Below are 22,364 nucleotides of genomic sequence, written 5' to 3'. Positions count from 1 at the left end.
GTCAAAAATCAATCAATTATTTTAAAATATTTTTTCTTCTTCCTCTGATTATGTTTTGATTCAGCAGATATTATTTTCATTTTTTGAGCTTGCAGAAGTCTGCCTAGGAATGTGCTAAATCAAAGGAAAAATCTAGCCTCATGTTCACAATTGCCCTGGAATGCCATTCCCAGACTGAGATTTAACTACACAGAGTATGGCTAACGGCAGAAGTCAGAGGTTAGGGAGATCTGGTGTCTCCATTTATCTGGAAAACAGAACAAAGAAGGGGGATCAGTTATAGGAGGCCAGTCAAACAGAAGTGTTTTAAGTTCAGAATTTCATCTTTCGTTTAATTCTCAAAGTAACAGCCACTCTGGATCTTTTCTTGCCCTCTTCTCTATCAGTAGGAACAGCAATAGCTGCTTCTCTTCTTTAGGAAAGTGAATGAGAGGTCCCTGGATATGGCCTAGTCTCCAGGTGGTAGGGAGCTTACATTCTGTTACATATAAACAGCTAAGGCATCGTTCTAAGTTTGTTTAAAATGGTTGTTTTAAATGATAAACACAAAAGTCCAGTAATTTCTTAAAAAATTGGCTTTAATGGACATTAACAAATAACATACATTGATTTATCACCTTTAAGCAACAAAAATATGACTTGTAATTATTCAAATAAGGTGGGATTTTTCTGTTAAGTACACTTCTTAAAAGTCATTCACAAGACGACTGGGCATCCACTAAGACCAAGGCACTGTGAGGGAGGCAAACAGCACAACATCCTAACCTCAAGGAGCTCAGCCTGGGATGAAGACGGACACACACAACTCCAGCATGAGGCCAAGGGGTAGCCTGTTATGGGATCAAGTGGTGGCAGAATCGAGAAGTGGTTCTGAAAGTGTTCTTTAGTCACAGAGACCAGTAGGTTTGAAATCCAGTGATGTTACTTTTTAACTTTGTGCCTTACCTTCTATAAGCCTCAGCTTCATCCACTACAGTATGCCACCCTCTTAATAGAATTTCTGTAAGAATTACAGAAACATACAAGTAAAGGATTAAGTGTAGAGCCAGCATGAGGAAAGGTTCAGGAATATGGTTGCTCATATGACTGCTATGCTTACTTCTGTACATGGAGCACTGTGGGAGAATAAAAGAAAGGGGTGGTCGTTCTTTGGAGCATGTTCTCACTGGGGGAAATCCTGGCATCTTGAGCAGGACAATTCTTCACTGTATAGGACTATCTTGACATTTAGCATCCTGGTTCCATGGCAGCAGAAGGCCAGTAGCACCCCCATCATTATGATAACCAAGAAACATACCCACACATTTCCAAAGTCCCTCTGAAGGGGTTACCAACCCTGCTGAAAACTGCTCTTCCAGAGGGACCATCTACATTTAGAAACAATTTAGTTCTCTTAATAAAAAGAGAGTGAATTCTTTGAGAGTATATTCAAGGATCAGATACATTGGGCCTGGTGGCAGGGAGGCTAGGACAGGAATGTTCAGTATAGTTTGAAAGCAGAATCCTTTCTTGATGAGTCCCAGTATCAAAATCCCCATGCTCACCATTCAGGCCTTAAGTAAAAAGGTAGAGCTGCATCTTTGCAAATAACTCAGTAGAAAGGAATTATGCCATGAAGCTACTAAAGAAGTAGCAAGGCTCACTGTTCCTGTACTTGTAGTAGAAGGTAGACATATAAATTTAGATAATAATCCTACAAGGTATTTTTTAAAATTATAATTTCTTTTTTCCTCAATATACATGACAGAGTCCACTTCATCCCACATCTACAAAAAGTATAAACAAAAAGATAGTAACAGAACAAGCCCAAAGAAGCTGGCATAGAATCTGTGCTGAGAAAAGTTCTCCCCCAGTATAACCTAAATCCACACCCATCTCTGACAAAGCATTCTAGGCTGAACACCACTTTCATGTTGTCACAGGTCTTTAAAAGCCAGCTGATAGGTCTTCTTCTCCTGAAGTTCTTCTCCAGAACTTAACAGCATTTTAGAGATATCAGAAAAGATGTAAGGCATTTGACCATCATTAGTGCTGAGAGGTAGAGAGAAGCCAAGTTTTATTACTCTCATTTTACATATGGGATTTCTGAGGCACTAAGAAATGAGAAGATCGGCCCATTGGTGGAAGCCACTGCAAGTAAAATCCAGATATCCCGTTTCCTAGGTACTTTGGTTTCTATCCCCCAAATCAGAGACCTGCATTACTAAAATGGCTGAAGTATCCTGCTGAGGAATCCTCCAAGATGAAACCTCCCAGTGTGCTCTACCCTCCTTCCGACCTCTCTGAGCCCAACTTGGATCCACTGAGTTGCTGGATTCACTGTCCCTTGCAGTAGGAAGAATCTGCTTAGAAGGATATGTATTTATATATCTTTTTACCATCTCTTCTTGGAGATGCTCTTCATCTCCTTGAAATAGTTACATTAAATGGATGTGGGGCTAAAGTTAGACCAAATCTTCCAGTCAGGAGGGGCTTCTTAGAATCCTTAGGTAAAGCGAATGTGAAACTCTGCATTAGGCTCACAAACATTAGGAATAATTCCATCTTTGCCAGTTGTTCTCCCATACACACCCGCTTCCCTAAAAATGAGATCAGAAAAAAATGAAGGATTATAATACCATCCCTTCTCCTATTTCAAAAAGTACAAATTTATATGAAATATCTAAATTGAGTATTCTAAATGCAGATGGAGTTTTTAAGTCAAATTGCCATATATACCACATAGCCTCCCACAGCATTTGCTGATCAGAATTTTTACATATCAAATCCATATTTTAACTCTTACTCATAAAAACCTATCCTCATTCTAGACAGGAATCAGAGACAGATCCAATGTGGCAGCTATCCTGTCTCTTCCGTGCCTACTTACCTCTTTCCTTCGCTTTTACCTGGAAGATTAAGGCAAAAAAAATCAGATAAGAATCCTTAGAGCCTCCCTTTTTCCATAGAAAGAATTCTATGTTCCTAATCTAGGAACCTAAAAGAGGAACTGTTGAGATTAGAGAACCCATCCTCTCACCCACCAGACCAGATCAGAAATTGCTCTTAACTTCAGTAGCTCCCTGGGACTCCCCAAAATTACCTGATCAGCTCTGAAAGTAAAATTTCTAGTCACATTTAGAGATTTAAAACCAACTGCTTTATTAAAATCTGAAATGAACATAGTGGAGATGCCTTATCTAAATTATTGGTCCCTTCTCATATATTAGCTTGCCAAGGAAGAAACACTTTTAAAACAACATGAAATAATAAAATATTATTTTAGTTCTACTTCTTTTAAAAATTATGCAGTTTAAAAAAGTAACTGACCTATCCCAAAAGGAATAAAGGTTTCTTTTTTAATTAGTTGTCCTTGGTCATCCAGAAATCGATTAGGGTAGAAATCCTCCGGTTTCTCCCAAATGGCTGGGTCTCTATGTACCGACCACAGGTTGGGTAAGATCAATGTGCCTTTAGGAATGGTATACCCTTGGAGCACTAAAACAAAAGAAAACATATGGGTGTTATTCAGTATGCTTTTACTAGGAGTTCTCCCTGAACATCATTATCTGAAAAAAAAAAAAATGTAGTTATATACCTAGCACTTTAATTGGCTGAGACCAAACTGTGAGGTACTTGAAGGCAGGGATAAGATCTTATCAACTGCCATCCCTCTCCCCGCACCATCCCAGGAACCAACTGAGACAGGGAGCAGGTAGTGCTCCAATGAATGCTGAATTAATAAATAAAACCATAAAAACATTACAATGAAGAGAAAACACTAAAACAGAAAAAATAGGGCATTTCAAGTAAACTTTCCCTAAAAATTAAAATTCCCAATATGTATAAAACTTAGTTTACAGGGTCATTTATGTCCATACAACAATGTAATGAGGAGGTAAACTAAGATAAAGACATATACAGGGAAGCCAACCCTGGCTCTTACCAGCTGACAAGTCAATATGCGCTTTAAACAATGCCCAAAAGATACTATAAACAGTCTATCTAACTTGTACCAAAAAAAACCTGTTAAGTGATCCAATGTCATGTATAAGCAACGGCATGCTGTAACTGTCTTAAAACTAGATTAAGCCCATTATACTATGGGCTGACTCCAGAGGTAAATTCCTTGTTAATAGGGATGTTTAAAGAGAGTCTGGACATGACCAAATAGACAGAGTTCACTGTAGGTGAGAGGCTGAAACAGGTGACTTGAGAATAAGATGGGCTCTTCTAATTATTATTATTATTATTATTTATTTATTTTTTTTTTTGAGACAGGCTGTCTCACTCTGTCACCCAGGCTGAAGTGCAGAAGTGCAGTGGCACAATCTTGGCTCACTGCAACCTCTGCCTCCTGGGTTCAAGTGATTCTTCTCCTGCCTCAGCCTCCTGAGTAGCTGGGACTACAGGAGTGTGCCACCACACCTGGCTAATTTTTGTATTTTTAGTAGAGATGGGTTTTCGCCATGTTGGCTAGGCTAGACTCGAACTCCTGGTCTCAAGTGATCCACCCTCCTGGGCCTCCCAAAGTGCTGGGATTACAGGTGTAAGCCACCGCACCCGGCCTTTTTTTTTTTTTTTTTTTTTTGAGACAGAGTCTTGCTCCGTCACCCAGGCTAGAGCGCAGTGGCACAATCTCAGCTCACTGCAACCTACCAGGTCCAAGCGATTCTCCTGCCTCAGCCTCCTGAGTAGCTGGGACTACAGTTGTGCACCACCATGCCTGGCTAATTTCTGTATTTTTAGTAGAGATAGGGTTTCACCATCTTGTCCAGGCTGGTCTCGAACTCATGACCTCAAGTGATCCACCTGCCTCAGCCTCCCAAAATTCTGGGATTACAGGTGTGGGCCACCATACTCGGCCTTCTAATTATTTAATATTTACGCTTCAGCTGCAGAATTTTAAAAGCTGAAGTAAGATAATTTTCAGGCAAAATCCTTAATCCACATTTAGATGAGCTCTTCTGACCTCCATGAAAAGGAGGGAGAGGTGCCTTTGTCAATTCTGGAGCTTTTTCTGCCAACATAGCCAATTTAAATTTCGACATTATTTGTTTTGCCAGTATAAGTGTGTATGCTCTGAAGGCAACAGAGCTACTAGTAAAACTAAGCAGTGGTAGAATTCTAGTACAACCAGTGATGCACAGCGGAGTGCTGAACATTCCCTAGACATTTTATTACCTATGACACAATGCTAAATCTTCAGAAGGATCAAGCTAGACAACAGTCACCACACCCCTCACCTCAACTACCCTGGATTAGAGGGCCCTGCTTCCGTCAAGGGCATTCAAAGAGGAAGACCCTGGACTTGCCTGTGTTCTCTGAGGTCATATGAGGAATGGCAAGCGGCACCACCACAGTTAGCCTCTGCACTTCCATGATGGTGGCTTCTGTGTAGGGCATCTGGGCCTTGTCTGTGAGGGAAGGAGCTCGGTTGGCACCAATGACTCTTTCAATTTCTTCGTGAACCTTTTCTATGTAAAAAGGGAAGAATAAACCAGAAGATAAGCATGGAAGAGAGTTGAACGTGCTCTCCTCTGCATACTTTCCATCACCACTAATACATAACTGGTCAGTTGGCAGTTCAGGCCTGACTCTGCCTCAGTGAAATTGAAGCATTGGTAGGACATTTCAGGTAGAGACAGCTAGCCCCAGGGTGCCTGTGCCACTCTGTGACTTAGAAGTGGGATAGTGTAACAGAGGGGCCAAAGAGAAAACACTCTGGATTCAGGAGCATCCTAAGTCATACTCTCATATGAACATGGGATTGACACTCTAAGTAGACTGTGACAACATGTGATAGCCTAAGGTGGCCCCCAATATTCCCCATTCTTGTGGTTTATATCCTTGTGCAGTCCCCTCCTACTCTACCAAGCTGGTCTGTGTGGCCAAGAGAATAAGGGTGAAGTGATGGCATGTCACTTCTGAGATCAGAGTGGCTCCTCATCTTTGCCACTCTTTCTCTCTCTCAGGTTGCTCACTTTTGGGGAAGGAAGCCACCAAGTGAAGTGGCCTTATGGAAGGGTCACAGTGGTAAGGAACTTGGCCAATGACTATGGATAGCCACCCTGGACCTGGATTCTTTGGTCTCATTCAAGTCTGCAGCCCCAGCCAACATCTTAACTCTAACTTCATGAGAAATCCTAAACTGGAAGTCATTCCTGGATTCCTGGCCCTCAGAAACGGGAAGATAATACATGGTGGTGGTTTTTGTAAAGCTAGCAAATTTGGGGGTAGTTTGCTACCCAGCAATAATTAACTAATACAGGTAGGTATAATCACATCTATAGTAGGCAGAATATGGGCCCATACAAGATGTACACACCATAATCCTCTGGAGTCTGTAAACATAATACCTTACATAGCAAAAGGGACTAAACTGATGTAATTAACTTAAGGACACAGAGATGGGAAGATTATCCTGGGTCACCTGGGTGTGCCCAATCTAAGAACATGGGTTTTTAAGTCAGCTAACCTTTCCCGGTTGAGTTCAGAGTCAGAGGAAGATGTGACTATGAACAAATGGTTACAGAGATGCAACACTGCTGCCTTCAGAGACAGAAGGAAGCCATGAGCTGTGGAAGCCAGAAACAGCAAGGAAACTGATTCTTCTTAGACCCTCCAGAAAGGAATGCAGCCCTGTCAACATCCTGATTTTCAGTCCAATAAGACATATATCAGACTTACAATGTATAGAACTCTAAGAAACTTATGTTGTTTTAAGCCACTCGGTTTGTGGTAATTTGTTATAACAGCAACAGAAACTAATAATACACCATCCTCCCTGTATTCTTCTACTCTGAACTGCCATGGACTTTCAGTATCTATTGGGACTAGGTGGTAGAAGTAGCTATGTGACCTTGTGAAAGTCACACAACTTCTCTGAGTCTCTGTTCTCCAATTTCAAAAAAACAAGACGTGTTCAGATCAGTATTATGATTCCCTTCAGCTCTAGAATGTTCTTCTCTAAAGGTCGTTCCTGATCATAGATTTCACACAGAATCAGATGCGTAGAGATTTAAGCAGGGGTAAGTTATGACCTCAGTCCTACTGTCTAGAAACTTGGGTTTCACTGTTAACATCTTACCAACTCCCTATGAGTTACAAGTATTTGTTTGCCAGCCTGAAGACATTGCTCAGTGTTAGAAGCCACCAGATCACTGAGGTTGCTAATCCTGATTTAAATTACCTGGTTTTGCCATGAACAAAGGAAACACCTATTAATTACCTTGTACATTGGGGTTCAGCGACATATACAGCAGGCACCAAAGCAAAGAGTTAGTTGTGGTATCAGTCCCAGCAATAAAGAGATCGCCAATGATATAAAATAAGTACTCTTCATCAAAACTGCTGTTACTATTATTTTTCCTCTCCTCTTCCATGTGGAGAAGGTACATGTCTATGAAGTCCTGAGGGTTCTCTCTATCCAGAGACTCTTGATGGTCTTTGATGATTTTTTTAAGGAAACTGGTTATATCCTTTTCAATTTGTCTTAATTCCTTAAATGGCCCAAAGGGAAGGTAATAAAGCCAAGGGCATATGTTGACCAGGAGGACTTGACTGTTCAGACAGATTTCTAGTCCTCGTGACATAAAACCAAGCATTTTCTTGAACTCACTATTGGTGTAATCAAAGCGCTGGCCAAAGCACAAGGAGCAAATGATGTTAGAGACGGCATTGCTGATGATGGAGAAAGGGCAGAAGGGGTCTTCTCCATGCTTTTGCATTTCTGCTTTCACATATTTGAACTCCTCAATAATCTTGGGCTCCAAGCTAAGTTTTCCCAATCCAAAATGACGAAGAGTTGAATGAGAGAACTTCCTTTGTTGTCTCCAGACGGGACCATAATGTGCAAACACAACCCCTGCAAAGCAACACCAAGAAAGGAAGATGAGAAACAGCATTCCTGATAACACTGAACAGACCTACCATGGAGTGCATTCTGTATTTTTCAAGTCACTTATGGAAAACTCCTCCTATACATATATATATATATATATATATATATAAAGTCTTTATATATATATATAAAGTCTTTATATATATATATAAAGACTACTAGTCAAGAAGAATGATTGGCAAAATTTAGTTATCAAGATAGTATGTGTTTCTAATAATAACAAAAATCATATCTAAGGAGAATTTGCTCTAAAGCTTATTATTATAGATAGTAACTCCTGGTGAAATGAAAATCAATGAGTTTCATTTTCAAAGTTATTGTGCATTTCAAAGTATTATATTTCATAAGAGTGAATCCAGGCTTAGAAAATTTCTCAGGTGGCCAGGTACAGTGGCTCATGCCTATAATCCCAGAGCTTTGGGAAGCTGAGGTGGGAGGACTACTTGAAGCCAGGAGTTCCAGACCAGCTTGGGCAACAGAACAAGACCCCATCTCTATTAAAAAAAAAAATTAGCCGGGTGTGGTGGCATGCATCTGTAAGCCCCAGGTACTCAAGAGGCTAAGCGCGGAGAATCACTTGAGCCCAGCAGTTGGATGCTGCAGTCCACTATGATCATGCCACTGCACTCCAGCTTGGGTGACAGAGCAAGACCCTGTCTCTAAAAAAAGAAAAAAAGACAGAAAAATATTTCAGGCTATATATCCCCATATTCTAAACACCTATATTCTAAACATTCTGAACTGAAGGATAATGATAGCAACAGATTGATATGAGGGCAGAGACGATATCTCATTGTGCTTACCATTAAAATCCAGCTTCTGGCATGGTGCTTGGTACATAGGAGCGGTTGTTAAATATTAGCTGACTAAATGAATAGCCAACTAGATTAGAACTATTGGACATCAAAATTTGGAATCTGGTAACTGGCAGGTAATCTAAAATGTCTGTTGTTGGCAGCAGCCCTGATTTTAAAACATATGAACTTGTTAAGGTCATCCACAACTACATCCTATTTGATTTTCACTTATACATCCCACCATCAAACCCCACAAAATTGCTCCCAGATGTTGTATCAAATTGTTTTCAAATATTCTTTGTTTTCTGTCACCTATTTCATCCTATTTTCCATGGTGTACTCTATCATTTTGGCTAGCTCTCCTTGCTTCCCACATTACTTCTGAATTCTTACTATGTGCCAGGCATGGGGGTGCAGTAGACACAGCTGCAAACGAAATAAAGACCCTGCTTTGTGGTTATATTTTCTCATATTCTTTAATATCCCTACAAAATGTCTTTCAATGTAAACAGCCATGCAGTCAAATGTATCAGACAGTTTATCAGTTCCACTTTCCTCACTGGAATCTTCCATATGTCTGCTCAAATCTGCAGTGGTTGCTCTGTAGGCCTTTGGTTCAGGTGCTATGACTTCTATTAGTTATCATTTGGGAATTTTCTTTTGTGTCAGAACCCATTTCCTGAATTATATTTCTTCCTCTTTGTTTTACTCTCTCATTTTGCTGAAGCACATCCTCTAGTAGCTTCTGAGAAAGGATGCATGGGAGGCAAATTTCTAAAGATTATGTGTGATATTTATTCTACCATTGGACTTCCTCAGAATTTTAAAGACACTGCTAAGACTGGACTGACTGATGAGTCGTAAGATATGTACATATTCAGTATGACTAGACATTGCAGATTACTCTCTGAAGTGGAGAGTACTCTGAAAGTGTGTTCACAGAAGTGTTTAAATGTTCTCATTTGTTCAGAATAGTTGCCATCACTTGATACTTGTCAATGTTTTAGTTTTGTCAATCAGAAGGCTGGAATGTATCTCATCTGATTTTTATTTGCATTTCTCTGATTGTTACCAGTGGGTCAAAGCAGCTTTTTATATGGTTATTGGCCAGATTTCCTATTCCGTAATTTGCATTTATCTACTGTGCAATTTTATTTTTCTTATAAAAATAAAATGCTGTGCATTTGAAATGCACAGCAGATCTTTTATCATGTGATTTTTTAAGTTTCTAAATGGTATTATTTGATAAGCAGAAGTTTTAAGTATAGTTGGATTTATCAATCCTTTGATTTGTGCTGCATATCTTATTTTAGAAATCTCCTCCTACCATGGGTTCATAAACACATTCTCTATTTTCTTGTAAAAATTTTAAATTTTGTTTTCACATTTAAGTTTCTATAATCTACCTGGAATTTATATTTGTGTTAGGTATTTCTACCTATTGTGAGGTAGGAATCCAAACATTTTTTTCCCTATGTAGACAACCTATTGTTCAAGCATCATTTGTCAAACGGTCCCCACTCCACATCACCCTTCACCACCAATCTGTAATGCTGTCTCTGATACACATTTCCTACATAGGGGTGGGCCAGTTTACAGGCTTTCTAGTTGGTTATATTGGTCTATGTGTTTATCATTGTGCTCAAAGCACATTGTCTTAATTACTGTTACTTTATAATAAGATATAAAGACTTTATAGTAACTTTTTATATCTAATAGGGAAGTCCCCTCTTCCCTACAAAACCTCGTTCTTTTTAAAAACTGTTTCAAAAACTTCAAAATCAGTTTCTCAAACTTATTTAGGGCTTTTGGTTGGAACTGCATTTAATTTCTTTTTTCTTTCTTTTTTTTTTTTTTTTTTTTAAACACAGAGGTCTGGGGGATCCACGGAGCATAGGAGGCATTTGCTGAGGTGCAGGCAGTGGGTGGAGGAGCCTAACAGGTGGTGATTGGCAGCTAAGTTGTCTCCTGGGAGGGCTTGGGTTCACCCCCAGGCCCCATCCCCAGTCTGAGCCTGTTTTGTCTCTGGATGTGGCCACCAAGACCCCAGGAGAGGCAGAATTTCTGCTGGCAGAACTTGGCTTGGATGCCCACTTTGTAGTGTCTATGTCTCCATTCTCATGCAGATACACTTAATTTCTAGATTAATTTGAAAACTGCCTTCTTTATGATGATTGAACTTGTAATCTAAGAATGAATCTAATCTTGCTTGTTTTTAAGTTTCTTTAAAAAATTGCTGGATTTTGTTTCCTAATGTAAGTTTTTTAAAAATAGTATATTCACGAATGATAATGGCTTATAAGTTTCCTTTCTCATGCTGTATTTGTCTTGAATATACTGGCCTCCTAAAACAAGCCAGGGTGTAGTCTTTGTCTCTGAAAGAATCTATCTAAAATTGGAACATGTTTCTCTTTTCCTTTAGGTTTATTCTCTTCTTTTTATAATACATAATGTTGGCCATCTGACTCATTAATTTTCAGACCTCTATCTTAATAAATAATTTAAAGCTCTACATTTGCCTCTGTCTAGGTACTACTCTAGCTGCAGTTCACAAGTCTTGTTTCCATGTATTTTCATTATTTGGTTTTAAGTAAAAAAAAAAAAAGTTTCTATTTTGAGTTGTCTTTGCTACCTTACCTGGTTTATCTTATGCTGATATTTGACATTTGACATTTGCTTGCTTTTTTACCTAGTATGTGGCCATTGAAATTTCTAAATAAAGTTGAGAAGAATGTTTGTCCAAGTAATTTTGAGGAATATGTCCTCTCTATATGTCCAACAGAGAAAGCTTGATAACGGTCAAAGCCAAATTTTCTGTATCCTTAACACATTTTTAACTGCTTGATCTCTCAACCAAATACTTGTATTACGCTATTTTGCTATAATGGTGGGTTTATCAGTTTTTCTTTACAGTTCTGTAAGTTTTTGCTAAAGGTAGATAAATATCAATGTAGCTATACAGATTTATATATATATATATGCTGTTAATTACGACATATATTAGATGACATTGTTAGGTACATTCAAGCTTAGAATTCTATCTTCCTGTTTTTTAAATTTTTTAAAAGTGGATCCATTTATCATGAATGCCCTCCTTTTTCTTAACAATAAAGTATCACTTAGAGTATCTTTTGTCAAAAAAGAACCAGCTTTTCTTTTTAAAGTATTTTCTTAGTATTGTAAAACCTTTTCATTTTGAACTTTTCTGTACCCTTATGTTGGGGGAATGTCTCTTTTTTGGGGAAGATAGATTATGTCTCTTAAAACAACATATAATTGGATATAAAAAAAAATCCATTCTGGCAAGCTGTCCTTTAGCCAGTAAGTTTAGTCCTCTTACATTTATTCTAATGACTAATTTCTAACATACTATTTTGAGATTTGTTTATCTGCTTTGTTCATTCTTTTCCCCCTTCCTTCTCACCTTCCTTTAGGTTGAGACAAACAGGGTGAATGTTCACTCTTACATTTTTAACATGCTTACTTAAAGTCTAGTTGAGTGGTTGGCGAACTACAGCCCAAAGGCCAAATCCAGCCTGCCGCCTTTGTACAGCCAGAGAGCCAAGACTAGCTTTTACATTTGTAAATGGTTGAAAAAAAACAAAATATTATTTTGTGATATGTGAAAAGCATATGAAATTTAAATCTTTCCTTTAGTGTAAAATCAAGGGGCAAAAACATCTATTTATAGATCTATAGATCATGAAATTCAAATTTCATGATCTATAAATAAAGTTTAACTGGAACACAGCCGGTTCATGAGTAACACTAATTTGTTTACATACGTTCTATGGCTGTTTTTGCATTAAAATAGCAAAATCTGCCGGGCATGGTGGCTCATACCTGTAATCCTAGCAGGTTGGGAGGCCAAGGTGGGAGGATTGCTTGAACCCAGGAGTTCCAGACCACCTTGGCAACACAGTGAGACCCTGTCTTTACAAAATGAAAAAAAATTTAATTAGCTGGGTGTGTGGCTTGAGCCTGTAGTTCCAGCTACTCGGGAGGCTGAGGTGAAAGGATCACTTGAGCCTGGGAGGTCAAGGCTGCAGTAAGCTGATATCACGCCAATGGACTCCAGCCTGGGTGACACAGTGAGACTCTGTCTAAAAAAAAAAAAAAAGAAAGAAAGAAAAGAAGAAATGGCAGCATCAAGTATATAGTTGCCACTTAGAGTAGGGGTGGGAAAACATTTTCTATGCCAAGGTCCAGGCCAAAACAGACAAACGTCCTTGTTTTCTTTTGTTGGTGGCCAGGGTTGTTGAGTGTTCTTTGTCAAACTTTCAACCAGTTGAAGCATTTCAAGAGTTCTGTCTTTGTCTAGAAGCAACTTTTCATTTTGCCAGGCCATATCTCTTCCCCACCCCCCATCTCCCAGCCAAGGCTCTCCAGAGCACCTACCTACTATTTTCTGCAGGGGTGGGGGCAGTGATAAGGACCTGATCTTATTTTATGTGCCATTTCAAACTATCCTTGTTCTCAGTCTACTGGCTCATTTCTGTCTCCTATGATCACTGGTACCTCCAATTTCTAACCCGTTTTGAGATTCTGCATGGTAAACTAGGGGAGTAGTTCTCATTCTGTCCTCTCATACTCCACTGGCATTCCCCTCTGTAGATGCTTAGGTGTAGTCATCCTCCATTCTATTAAGTCATTTGCCAATCATATAGCCACTTTGTCTTCAGATGTTGTGGTGCAGAAATGTAGATGTGTCATTTCATTTCAATGTGGATAGAGTGTGTGCTTCTGTTCAACATTCCTCTGGTATGGTATGTGATTGTTGAGACAAAGAAGGAATGGAAATGCCTTAACCACTCCTGAAACCAGAACTCTCCTTTTGTGTAATAAAGGCCCATAAACTATTTTCTAGGCTACCAAAGTGTAATCATTCCTCCTGTCTTTAACCATGACCAAGTCTTCTGCTGCAGAGTATTCAGAGGCCAAGTGTTGGTGGGCCTCCTCTTCTCTTGGATAGATATGGTCTTCCATACCAGCTTCAGGATTTGATACCAATCCCACCTACCCTCTCTCCTTATTTTTGTTTATTTTTTTGAGACGGAGCCGCACTCTGTCACCCAGGCTGGAGTGCGGTGGCGCGATCTCGGCTCACTGCAACCTCCGCCTCCTGGGTTCAAGCGATTCTCCTGCCTCAGCCTCGAGTAGCTGGGACTACAGGTGCATGCCACCATGCCCGGCTAATTTTTATATTTTTAGCAGAGATGGGGCTTCACCATGTTGGCCAGGCTGGTCTTGAACTCCTGACCTCAGGTGATCCACCCACCTCGGCCTCCCAAAGTGCTGGGTTAACAGGCATAAGCCACCGCGCCTGGCCCTCTCCTTATTTAATATATCACATATAACATCTCTGCTTTGTCCTATTTATCAAAAAACATTATTTTTCCTTTGTTAGGTCCTTGATCTTATCATCTAACCATTTTTAAACTACATATTTGTATTTTAGAAATATTTGGTCTAACAAAATGGCCCCGAAGCAAAAATCAGGACTCTTTTGCTTCAGAATAACAAAAATATACCCTCAAGCTAGTTCATCGAACAGGCCAGTTAGGCTATGGAATGAAAAAACAGGAAGGAAAGGGTATTGCCACCTCAGGGAATACTAAGTGTCACAGAACTCTTTCTCCCTGTATCTATTTTTCCCTCCTCTCTCTCTGACTTCATTCTTTCCAACTGCAACCCAGCTTTTCAATGAAACATGAGCTATCCTGAGATGCCTATTTTCCCAGTTTCACCACCAAAAGGAAAAGCCCTCTATTTTCTAGATTCAACCTGAGAAATTCTGGGGAAGGATTCAAATGCTTCAGTAAGGTGTCCTGCGGTGATACCAACTTGAGATAACTTAAATTTATTTTGTGGCTTGAGGTTTCTAACTACGCCATGCTATTCTTATCCCAAAACTATGTGATGTATAGTTGTGAATTGTTGAGTTCTGTGCCTGGCCTACAGGTTAACCAGTTACAAAAAGGTTAGAAATTCTGATCAGTCCACTTTTGGTCAGTGTGTCCCTCAACTTATCACTGTGGCCAAGAAGGTGAGTTTATGTAAAGATACGGCATCTCCCGTTCAACCACAGTTAAGGGTAAAAGGGACTGAGGTCAGAAAAAAAGAATTGCTCAGAAGAAGCGGGTATTCTTGTCCAAGGAACAGGTGCTAGGTAGTGGAAACATAAAAACCCAACTCAAACCAAATAAAGTATAGACTAAATTGACATTGATACATTCTCACAAACAGATATTATACAGCTCCTAAGAACTTTACAGGAGGATATTTAATAATATGAAAATATGTTCATAATACTTTAAGTGATAAAAAGCAATTTTTAAAATTATGAAAATTATTCCATTTTAAGGAGGCAAATATATTTCTAAAAATACATGTACATGGGCCGGGCGCGGTGGCTCATGCCTGTAATCCCAGCAATTTGGGAGGCTGAGGTGGGCGAATCACGAGGTTAGGAGATCAAGACCATCCTGGCTAACATGGTGAAACCCCCTCTCTAATAAAAATACAAAAAATTAGCCGGGCGTGGTGGCGAGCGCCTGTAGTCCCAGCTACTCAGGAGTCTGAGGCAGAAGAATGGCGTGAACCTGGGAGGCGGAGCTTACAGTGAGCTGAGATTGCGCAACTGCACTCCAGCCTGGGCTACAGAGCGAGACTCCATCTCAAAAAAAAAAAAAAAAAAAAAAAAAAATACATGTACATGCAGAAAAAAGACTGGAAGGTGATACATGAAAATGTCAATACAATCTCAAAATAATGCTGATCACAGACGATTTTCAGTCCGTTTTTTCATTTTCCTTGTTTTGTTTTCCAGTAACATATACTACTATAATAAAAATACTCAAAATACATTAGACATGAAGCAATTCTACATTGACCACATATATCTCTTTACCTACTGAACAGAGAGGATGTTGTACACTGATTACATTTACCCGTTCCTTCCATGGGATCATAGAAGTGTTCCTATTAGGGAGAATTCAGGCTGTCTCAATGTGAATGCATAACTATTTCAAAATCATTTCAAATAACTATTTTATTGCATACTCAGTTAACTTGTTTCCCTCATTCATTTTCAAATTCCCCAGATGAACTTTCATTTTCTGTTTATCTTCATTTTCTAATTTCATTTTGCATCTTGTTCCCCTTTGAGGTATATATCAGACTGGTCTATCCCATACTTTTAAAATTCTTCAAAATTTCTTTTTGCCTTCTATTTTTATGGCTTTGCAACTTGCTTTGACTCTTGCTCCAAGTCTCCAGTGATATTATCCGAGCCATATCAGGTTTTAAGAGTCAAATCAGTGTTTCTTCTTCTACTTTCATGACTAGTGTCCTACAAGCATTTGTGGTAGCATAGTTTGTAAGAGCAAAAGAATCCAAAATTTACCTAATTTTTATCAACAGTGAAATAGAGAATATGATACCATTTTATTCTATTTAGTGGAATACTGCATAATATGGTTAAAACATAACACTTTTAAATAACAAAAGCTAGTTAGAGAAAGATACTTTAAGTATCCAACATATGCAAGTTTTAGAAGAACATACCAAATAAAGCTATGTGTTATTTTTAAATCTGAAGCAAATTTGAGCTGCAGATAATCAAGTTTATACTATTCTTTAAGCTTTATATTTGAATATTTTAAAATAAAAATGTGATGTATACAAACCTTTTAGAACAAACAGATCACATGTCTTACCCTGTTTTGTGTTGCTATAACAGAATACCACAGGCTGGGTAATTTATAAAGAACAGACTTATTTCTTACAGTTCTGAAGGCTGGGAAGTCCAAGAGGATAGCACTGGCATCTGGCAAGGGCCTTCATGCTGCATCATCCCATGGTGGAAGGCAGAAGGGTAAAAGAGGATGAAAGAGAGAGAGAGAGAAAGGGGGCCAAACTCATCCTTCTTATCAGAAACCCACTCCCACAATAACTAACCCACTCTGGTGATAACAGCACTAATCTATTGATGAGGGCAGAGCCCTCATGACCTAGTCATCTTTTAAGTTCCCATCTCTCGACACGGTTGCATTAGGAATTAAGTTTCTAATACATAAACATTTGGGGACACCTTCAAACCATATCAGCACACTTAGAGTGAAACACTCCTTTGGTAGCCTTAGCTCTGATTTTGTAATTTTCTTTTCTTTTTGTGCTTAGGAAAAGAATCAATCAGAATGATGGACACAGCATCTTTATGGCCTATCTAGTTTACTGTAGTTTTTATGGGCTTAAGAAGAAGACCAACTTGTCTAATCATGAAATTTTGAAAAATTTAAACATAACAAATAAAACTCCTACATTCTGGAACCTTTCAGCAAATGTATTAAGTCAACTATTTCTAGCCTCTCTTCGCATTATGAAACATACCCTTCTCTGCTATTCTCACCAACTTCAGCAGCAAAGTTCTTTCAAAAAATAATAAATATTGAATAATGTTATTGGCCTCTAATTCCTAACATAATTTCTTTTCTCTTATGGCCTACACATCTTGTTTCTGGACAGTATCACATTTACTCCTTTGCTACTGGGCACAGTAGCCAAAGATGGTTTGAGCTGTCCTCAAGTCTTGCTGAGCTGAGCATCTTGACTGTAGTCACTCACAGTGGCCTCTCTTCTTCAGGCTGATAATGCTGTCCATTTCTTGATCTGGGAAGTCCACTCATAACCCATCTGCTCCTTCATCCTTTGATGATCATCTTGAAATAAATTCACATCCTCCCTTTTTATTCTTCACTCTTGAAAAAGTTCTATTAAAAAAAATCCTCTGCTAGCTACACTTTCTTATTCAGATGATCTGTTCTTTATTCCAAGTTAACTCCACAAGCATTTACTTCGTGCCATATGGTTCTTGCCTTGTATTATCTTGTCAACACCTTCTCCAGCCACTGAAATTTCTCTCATTAATTCTTTTACAGCACATTCACCCAACACATACCAGGGCAGTGTTGCCTAAGAAACTCCTGTCTCTTGGGGGAATAAATACTTTAGTTGAGATACTACTGAAGCACCAAATTGCCCCTAAGCTCCCAGCCCTTTTCTAAATAGAGATTTAATAGTAAGCAGTCATCCAACTAATGCTTAGAAATGACCTTGTTATAGATTCTCAACCAAACAATAGCCACCAAGAAGCACTCTGATAAACTGTTTTGTTAAGAATTGGAAATTATACTGTTGAGATCTCAAAGAAGAAACTAATTCCTACCTTAAGAAATCCAGAGGAAGAGACAGACACACAAAACAAATTACAATAAAATGTGATACATACACCAATAGAAGCTTGTATGCACGAATTCATTCATCTTTTGGTTCTCTATTCTGTGCCAAGAAGTAGGGATACAGTGGTTAACAAAAGGAACAAAATCTCTGCCCTAAAGAAACTCACATTCCATTGAGAGGTGGGAGTGGTCATAGGCTAAATACTTGCCAGTGTTTAATGAGAAAAATATGAATGAGATAAAATAAGAGGTGGTACTGGGCATTGACCAAAATAGCACTGAAAGGTGACAACTGGCCTGAGAGGCCTGAGGGATGACAAGCAATCAGTCAAGTAAGAAGTTATTCCAGGCCCAAAGAAGACAAACATCGTACCTTGAGGCAGGCCCAGGCATGGCAGAAATCAGCTTAGTGTGTCTAGAGTAGGAAGGCCAGGTTGAAATGTACAAGTGAAGGGAGAGCTGAAAAAGAGAAAGGCAGCAGCCAGATCCTTCAGGCCACAGTAGGTCAAGTAAGGAGTGGGGAGGCAATTGGTTTCAGCCAGAGAGATACAAGATTTGATTCATGGTTTATGTAAGAGATACTTTTGGCTGCTCTGTGGATGAAAATTTGGAGCGGAAGCAAGCAGGTCAGTTAAGAGGGTTCTAAAGTATCAAATTAGAAATGATGGTAGCTTTAGAAAAAAAAGAAAAATAAATAAATTATGGTAGCTTGGATGAGGGTGCTGGCAGTAGAGATGGAGAAAAGTAGATGGATGTAGCACACATATCTGCTGTAGGAGTCAATAAGACTTATGGATTGATTAGAAGGGACTGGGAAGGTCTTAAAATGAAACAGTGGTATCATAGAAGTTCATCTCCTTCTGCAGGTAGGGAAGCATCTCAGGGTACACATTCTCAAAGAGGTAACATTTAAGCCCAATCTTAAAAGCAAGTGTGGAAAAAAAAAAGAAGTGTTGGTGAGGACGTGGAGAAATTGGGACCCCTGTGGGAATGTAAACTGGTGCACTCACTGGAAAATGGTATGATGGTTCTTCAAAAAATTAAACCTAGAATTACCACATGATCAAGTAACTCCTAGGGACTCAGATATTTGCACCCTTCTATTTATAGCAGCATTATTCACATTGGCCCAAAGGTGGAGGCACAAATGTCTATCAATGGATGAAAGGGTAAACAAAATGTGTTATACACAGTCGACCCTCCACATTCATGGGTTCCACATCTGTGGGTTCTACCAACCGCAGATCAAAAAACCGCATCTGTACTGAACGTGTAGGTTTTTTTTTCTTGTCATTCCTTAAACAATACAGTATAACAACTATTTACAAAGTATTTACATTGTAGGTATTATAAATAATCTAGAGATGATTTAAAGTATCCAAGAGGATATGCGTAGGCTATATGCAAATACTACACCATTTTATATCAGGGACTTGAGCATCCTAGGGTTTTGTTATTTGCAGGAGGTCCTGGAAGGAATCCCCTACAGATAAGGAGGGATGATTGTACATATGATGAATATTAGTCAGTCTTCAAAAGAAAATTTTCACATATGCCACAACATGGGTGAACACTAAGACATTATGCTAAGGATTTTAAATGAGTAGGGATAAAGATCATAACACTTTAAATGCCCCACTGAAAAACAAATGTCACAGTTCACACCTCATCCACTGCATGCCTTCGTAATACTGCTTCTACCTAGAATTCTCTTCTGAGCTCGTGGCTGCCTGGAGAAAACCTACCTGCTTTTCTTTTTTAAAAATTGTGGTGAAATACATATAAAATTTACCATCTTAACTATTTTTAAGTGCACACCTTAATGGCATTAGGTACTTTCACACTGTTGTGCAACCATTGCTACCATCCATCCACAGAACTTTTTTCATCTTGCAAAACTGAGACTTTCTGTCTCTATGAATTTCACTATGCTAGGAGGCAACTCATATAAGTGGATCATACAATATTTGTCTTTTCCGTTTAAAATCCTGATGCAAAACTCTGGCTTTATCAGATTCTGAAAAGCCTAGATCTCTCTTTGCCATGTTATAGGGGCAGGAAATAGCATTTATTTATTTAATAGATACTTGAGCTCCTCCTATGTTTCAGGCAGTAATGACTGTCCTCCTAGATGTCAGAACAGTGGTGAAGACTGACATCCAGGCCCAAGGTCATAAAGTTATGTAGCTTCAGTTTTGAAAAGCGTAGTGAAGGAAAAGTGCTTGGGCAAGGGACCTGGTTCTAACAAGGGAGCCTACCCTACCTGCAGAGGCTGTGAGAAAAGCCTTCCCCGAGGAAAAGGCATTTAACACCTGACTGATGGGTAGGAGTGACTCAGAAAAGAAGTCAGAGACCTAAGCCAGCCAGTAAGACAACGGGGGACAGTAGAGACAGGTTAGATTGGACATTTTATTGCAGCAGATAACACGTTTTCCAATCCGCAAAAATGTCCAATTTAGACTCCCATATGCAGGAATCAGAGGCTATGAACCAGCGCCTGAGATTTGGTAATAGGCTTCTTCTGTGTTTTCTGGACTTTTTATCTTATTGGAAAATATCTTCTTAAATTCTTACATTCGAAACCCACAAGGTAAAAAGAATATCCTTCCCTCTTTCTAATATGGGGGCCAAAGTTTCTCTCTGAGGTCACAGCTGGTGGCAGGGAAGACTACTTTTGGAAAGATGGAACCTGGCTTGCCACCTTGTCCTCCCGCCATCCCTATTACTCTCCCTCAATCTCCGGATGACTTTTCTACTTCTGATCTTGGAGTATGAGCAAGTCACGCGTCCGTCACTACTTGATGAGATCTTCAAGGCATCAGTAAGGAGAAGCGCCGCCACCACCATCACCTGTTAGCTCAGGATGCAGGTGTGAAGCAGGCTGGAGGCGCGGGCGGCCGGAAGGGGCACAGGAACTGCAGTCCCCGTGCACCTGGAGACTCATCCGCGGCATCCGCGTACCCACAGCCCACGACCCTCGGCTCACCCTTCTCCTTGGTCACGATGGAGATGAGCGGCACCCGCGGGCGGTCGCTGAAGACCTCGGCCTGCTGCACCAGCGCCTCGCGCACGCTGTGGAAGTCGCTGAGGACCACCACCAGGTAGTGGCCGATAAAGAAGCTGAAGATGCTGCCGTACACGCGGGCTAGGTGAGCCAGGAGCACCTGCGGGCCCACGACCGAGGGATCAATCCCTGCGGCCCTGGTCCTCCTGCTCAGCCAGCTCCGCCGCCGGAGGAAGGGAGGCAGCAGCACGTGACCGAAGTTGCCCACCAGGGGCCACGGCGTGGGCCCGGGCGGGATGCCCCGCGCCCGGCGCCTCCGCAGCCAGCTCCAGCCCAGCAGCGCTACGAGGCCGCACAGCAGCAGCGCACCCCCGGTCGGGTCCAGCCACAGCAGCCCCAGAGGCGCACGCAGGAGGCGCGCGGGCCAGGACGGGTCCTCGGCCGGGGGCTGCGGCGGCCCCGGAGAAGACATGGTCGGGGCGCCGGCGGCCTGGGGTTCCCTTTGCTGCCCGGAGGAGACGCGCACGCAGCTGCGTGCCCCGCGGCGCCAGTGTCCTGCTCTGCGCTGGAAGGTCGGGGGCGGGCAGGGGGCGCAGGAGCGCGCCCGGATTGGCTGCGCCGCGCGCATTCTCCCCGCCGCCGCCACTCAGCGACGCCTGGGCGGAACGTGGAGACGCGCCGGCTCCCTGGCGGAGGGGGTTGGCGGGCGAGCGGCAGCGGGACCTGAAGTTTGCCCCGAAGTTTGCCCCGAAGTCCCGTTACGCCCTTTTGCAGGGTCGGGCTTGGTGGTGACTGTCCCTGAAACTGGGATGCTGGCAACACAACCTTGCGCTCTGATTGGCTGTTGGTTTCCCTTGTGTCATTCGTTTGTCATTATCACTCGTTTTTGTCAGTTGACAAACACAAACGCATGGTTGTGAAGCGCATAAACCGTGCTGGGATCTGTACTGAGTGCGGGAAACTGATGACCAGGCCCGTGAGATGGCTCGGCCTTAGCACCTGTACCCTGAGCTGGGAGAATGGGGTCAACGCCCTATTCCTGCATGCTTCGGTGTGGTAGTGAAAAGACGGGGTTCTTTATCCAAACCGGGATTCGCAGCACCCTTTCCTCCACGCAGAGACAGCAGGATGCTGGGAAGCCGTAGAATGCAGAATCTGTGGGTGTCGGCTTGGCAGCCAACGCTGCGGAAGGGATGATGGCGGGAGTGGGGGGAGCGAGGGGCGGGCAGTGAGGCACGAGGAGTCACGTTCTGAGAGCTTGCCCTGGGCTAGAAAACTTACGCGGAGAGCGAAAGCTGTGTCCGTTCCTGCGTGTGGCCTGGGTGCATTACAAAATGTACTTAAATCCAGAAATAGCGAAACCAGAATTTGCTTGGTGGATTTAAGTAGCTAGAAATATGAAAAGAAAATAACCGGTTGAGGGAGGGGTGGCAATATTATTG

General features: G+C 41.0%; 1 protein-coding gene across 2 annotated transcripts; it reads right to left on the bottom strand.

Annotated features, from left to right (window-relative positions):
• Nucleotides 1-560: 560 nt before the first annotated feature.
• LOC129035798 (cytochrome P450 2U1) lies at nt 561-21,728 on the bottom strand. Of its 2 annotated transcripts, XM_054486661.2 has the most exons (6): nt 20,905-21,497; nt 7,211-7,846; nt 5,295-5,456; nt 3,310-3,477; nt 2,870-2,888; nt 561-2,579 (listed from the first exon to the last, which is right to left on the bottom strand). In XM_054486661.2, the coding sequence occupies exons 1-6, from the start codon at nt 21,392-21,394 to the stop codon at nt 2,486-2,488; spliced, it is 1,569 nt and encodes a 522-aa protein (XP_054342636.1). In that variant the 5' UTR covers nt 21,395-21,497; the 3' UTR covers nt 561-2,485. The 2 variants fall into 2 exon arrangements, with proteins under 2 accessions (XP_054342636.1, XP_054342634.2); XM_054486659.2 differs by lacking the exon at nt 2,870-2,888 and having other exon boundaries at nt 20,905-21,728.
• Nucleotides 21,729-22,364: the final 636 nt, after the last annotated feature.

This window comes from Pongo pygmaeus, chromosome 3 (assembly GCF_028885625.2).
Source record: "Pongo pygmaeus isolate AG05252 chromosome 3, NHGRI_mPonPyg2-v2.0_pri, whole genome shotgun sequence".
NCBI lineage: Eukaryota > Metazoa > Chordata > Mammalia > Primates > Hominidae > Pongo > Pongo pygmaeus.
The sequence above is the reverse complement of the archived record's forward strand: the minus strand, read 5'-3'. Positions and strand labels throughout refer to the sequence as shown.

What these genes read in the sequence shown, in the direction of transcription:
- LOC129035798 (XM_054486659.2), bottom strand. Translation starts at nt 21,550, where the DNA reads ATGCGCGCGGCGCAGCCAATCCGGGCGCGCTCCTGCGCCCCCTGCCCG. An exon ending in GCTGAACCCCAATGTACAAG is followed by an intron (nt 5,457 to 7,210) that starts GTAATTAATAGG and finishes CTTTTTACATAG; the next exon opens with AAAAGGTTCACGAAGAAATT. An exon ending in TATGACCTCAGAGAACACAG is followed by an intron (nt 3,478 to 5,294) that starts GCAAGTCCAGGG and finishes CTTTTGTTTTAG; the next exon opens with TGCTCCAAGGGTATACCATT.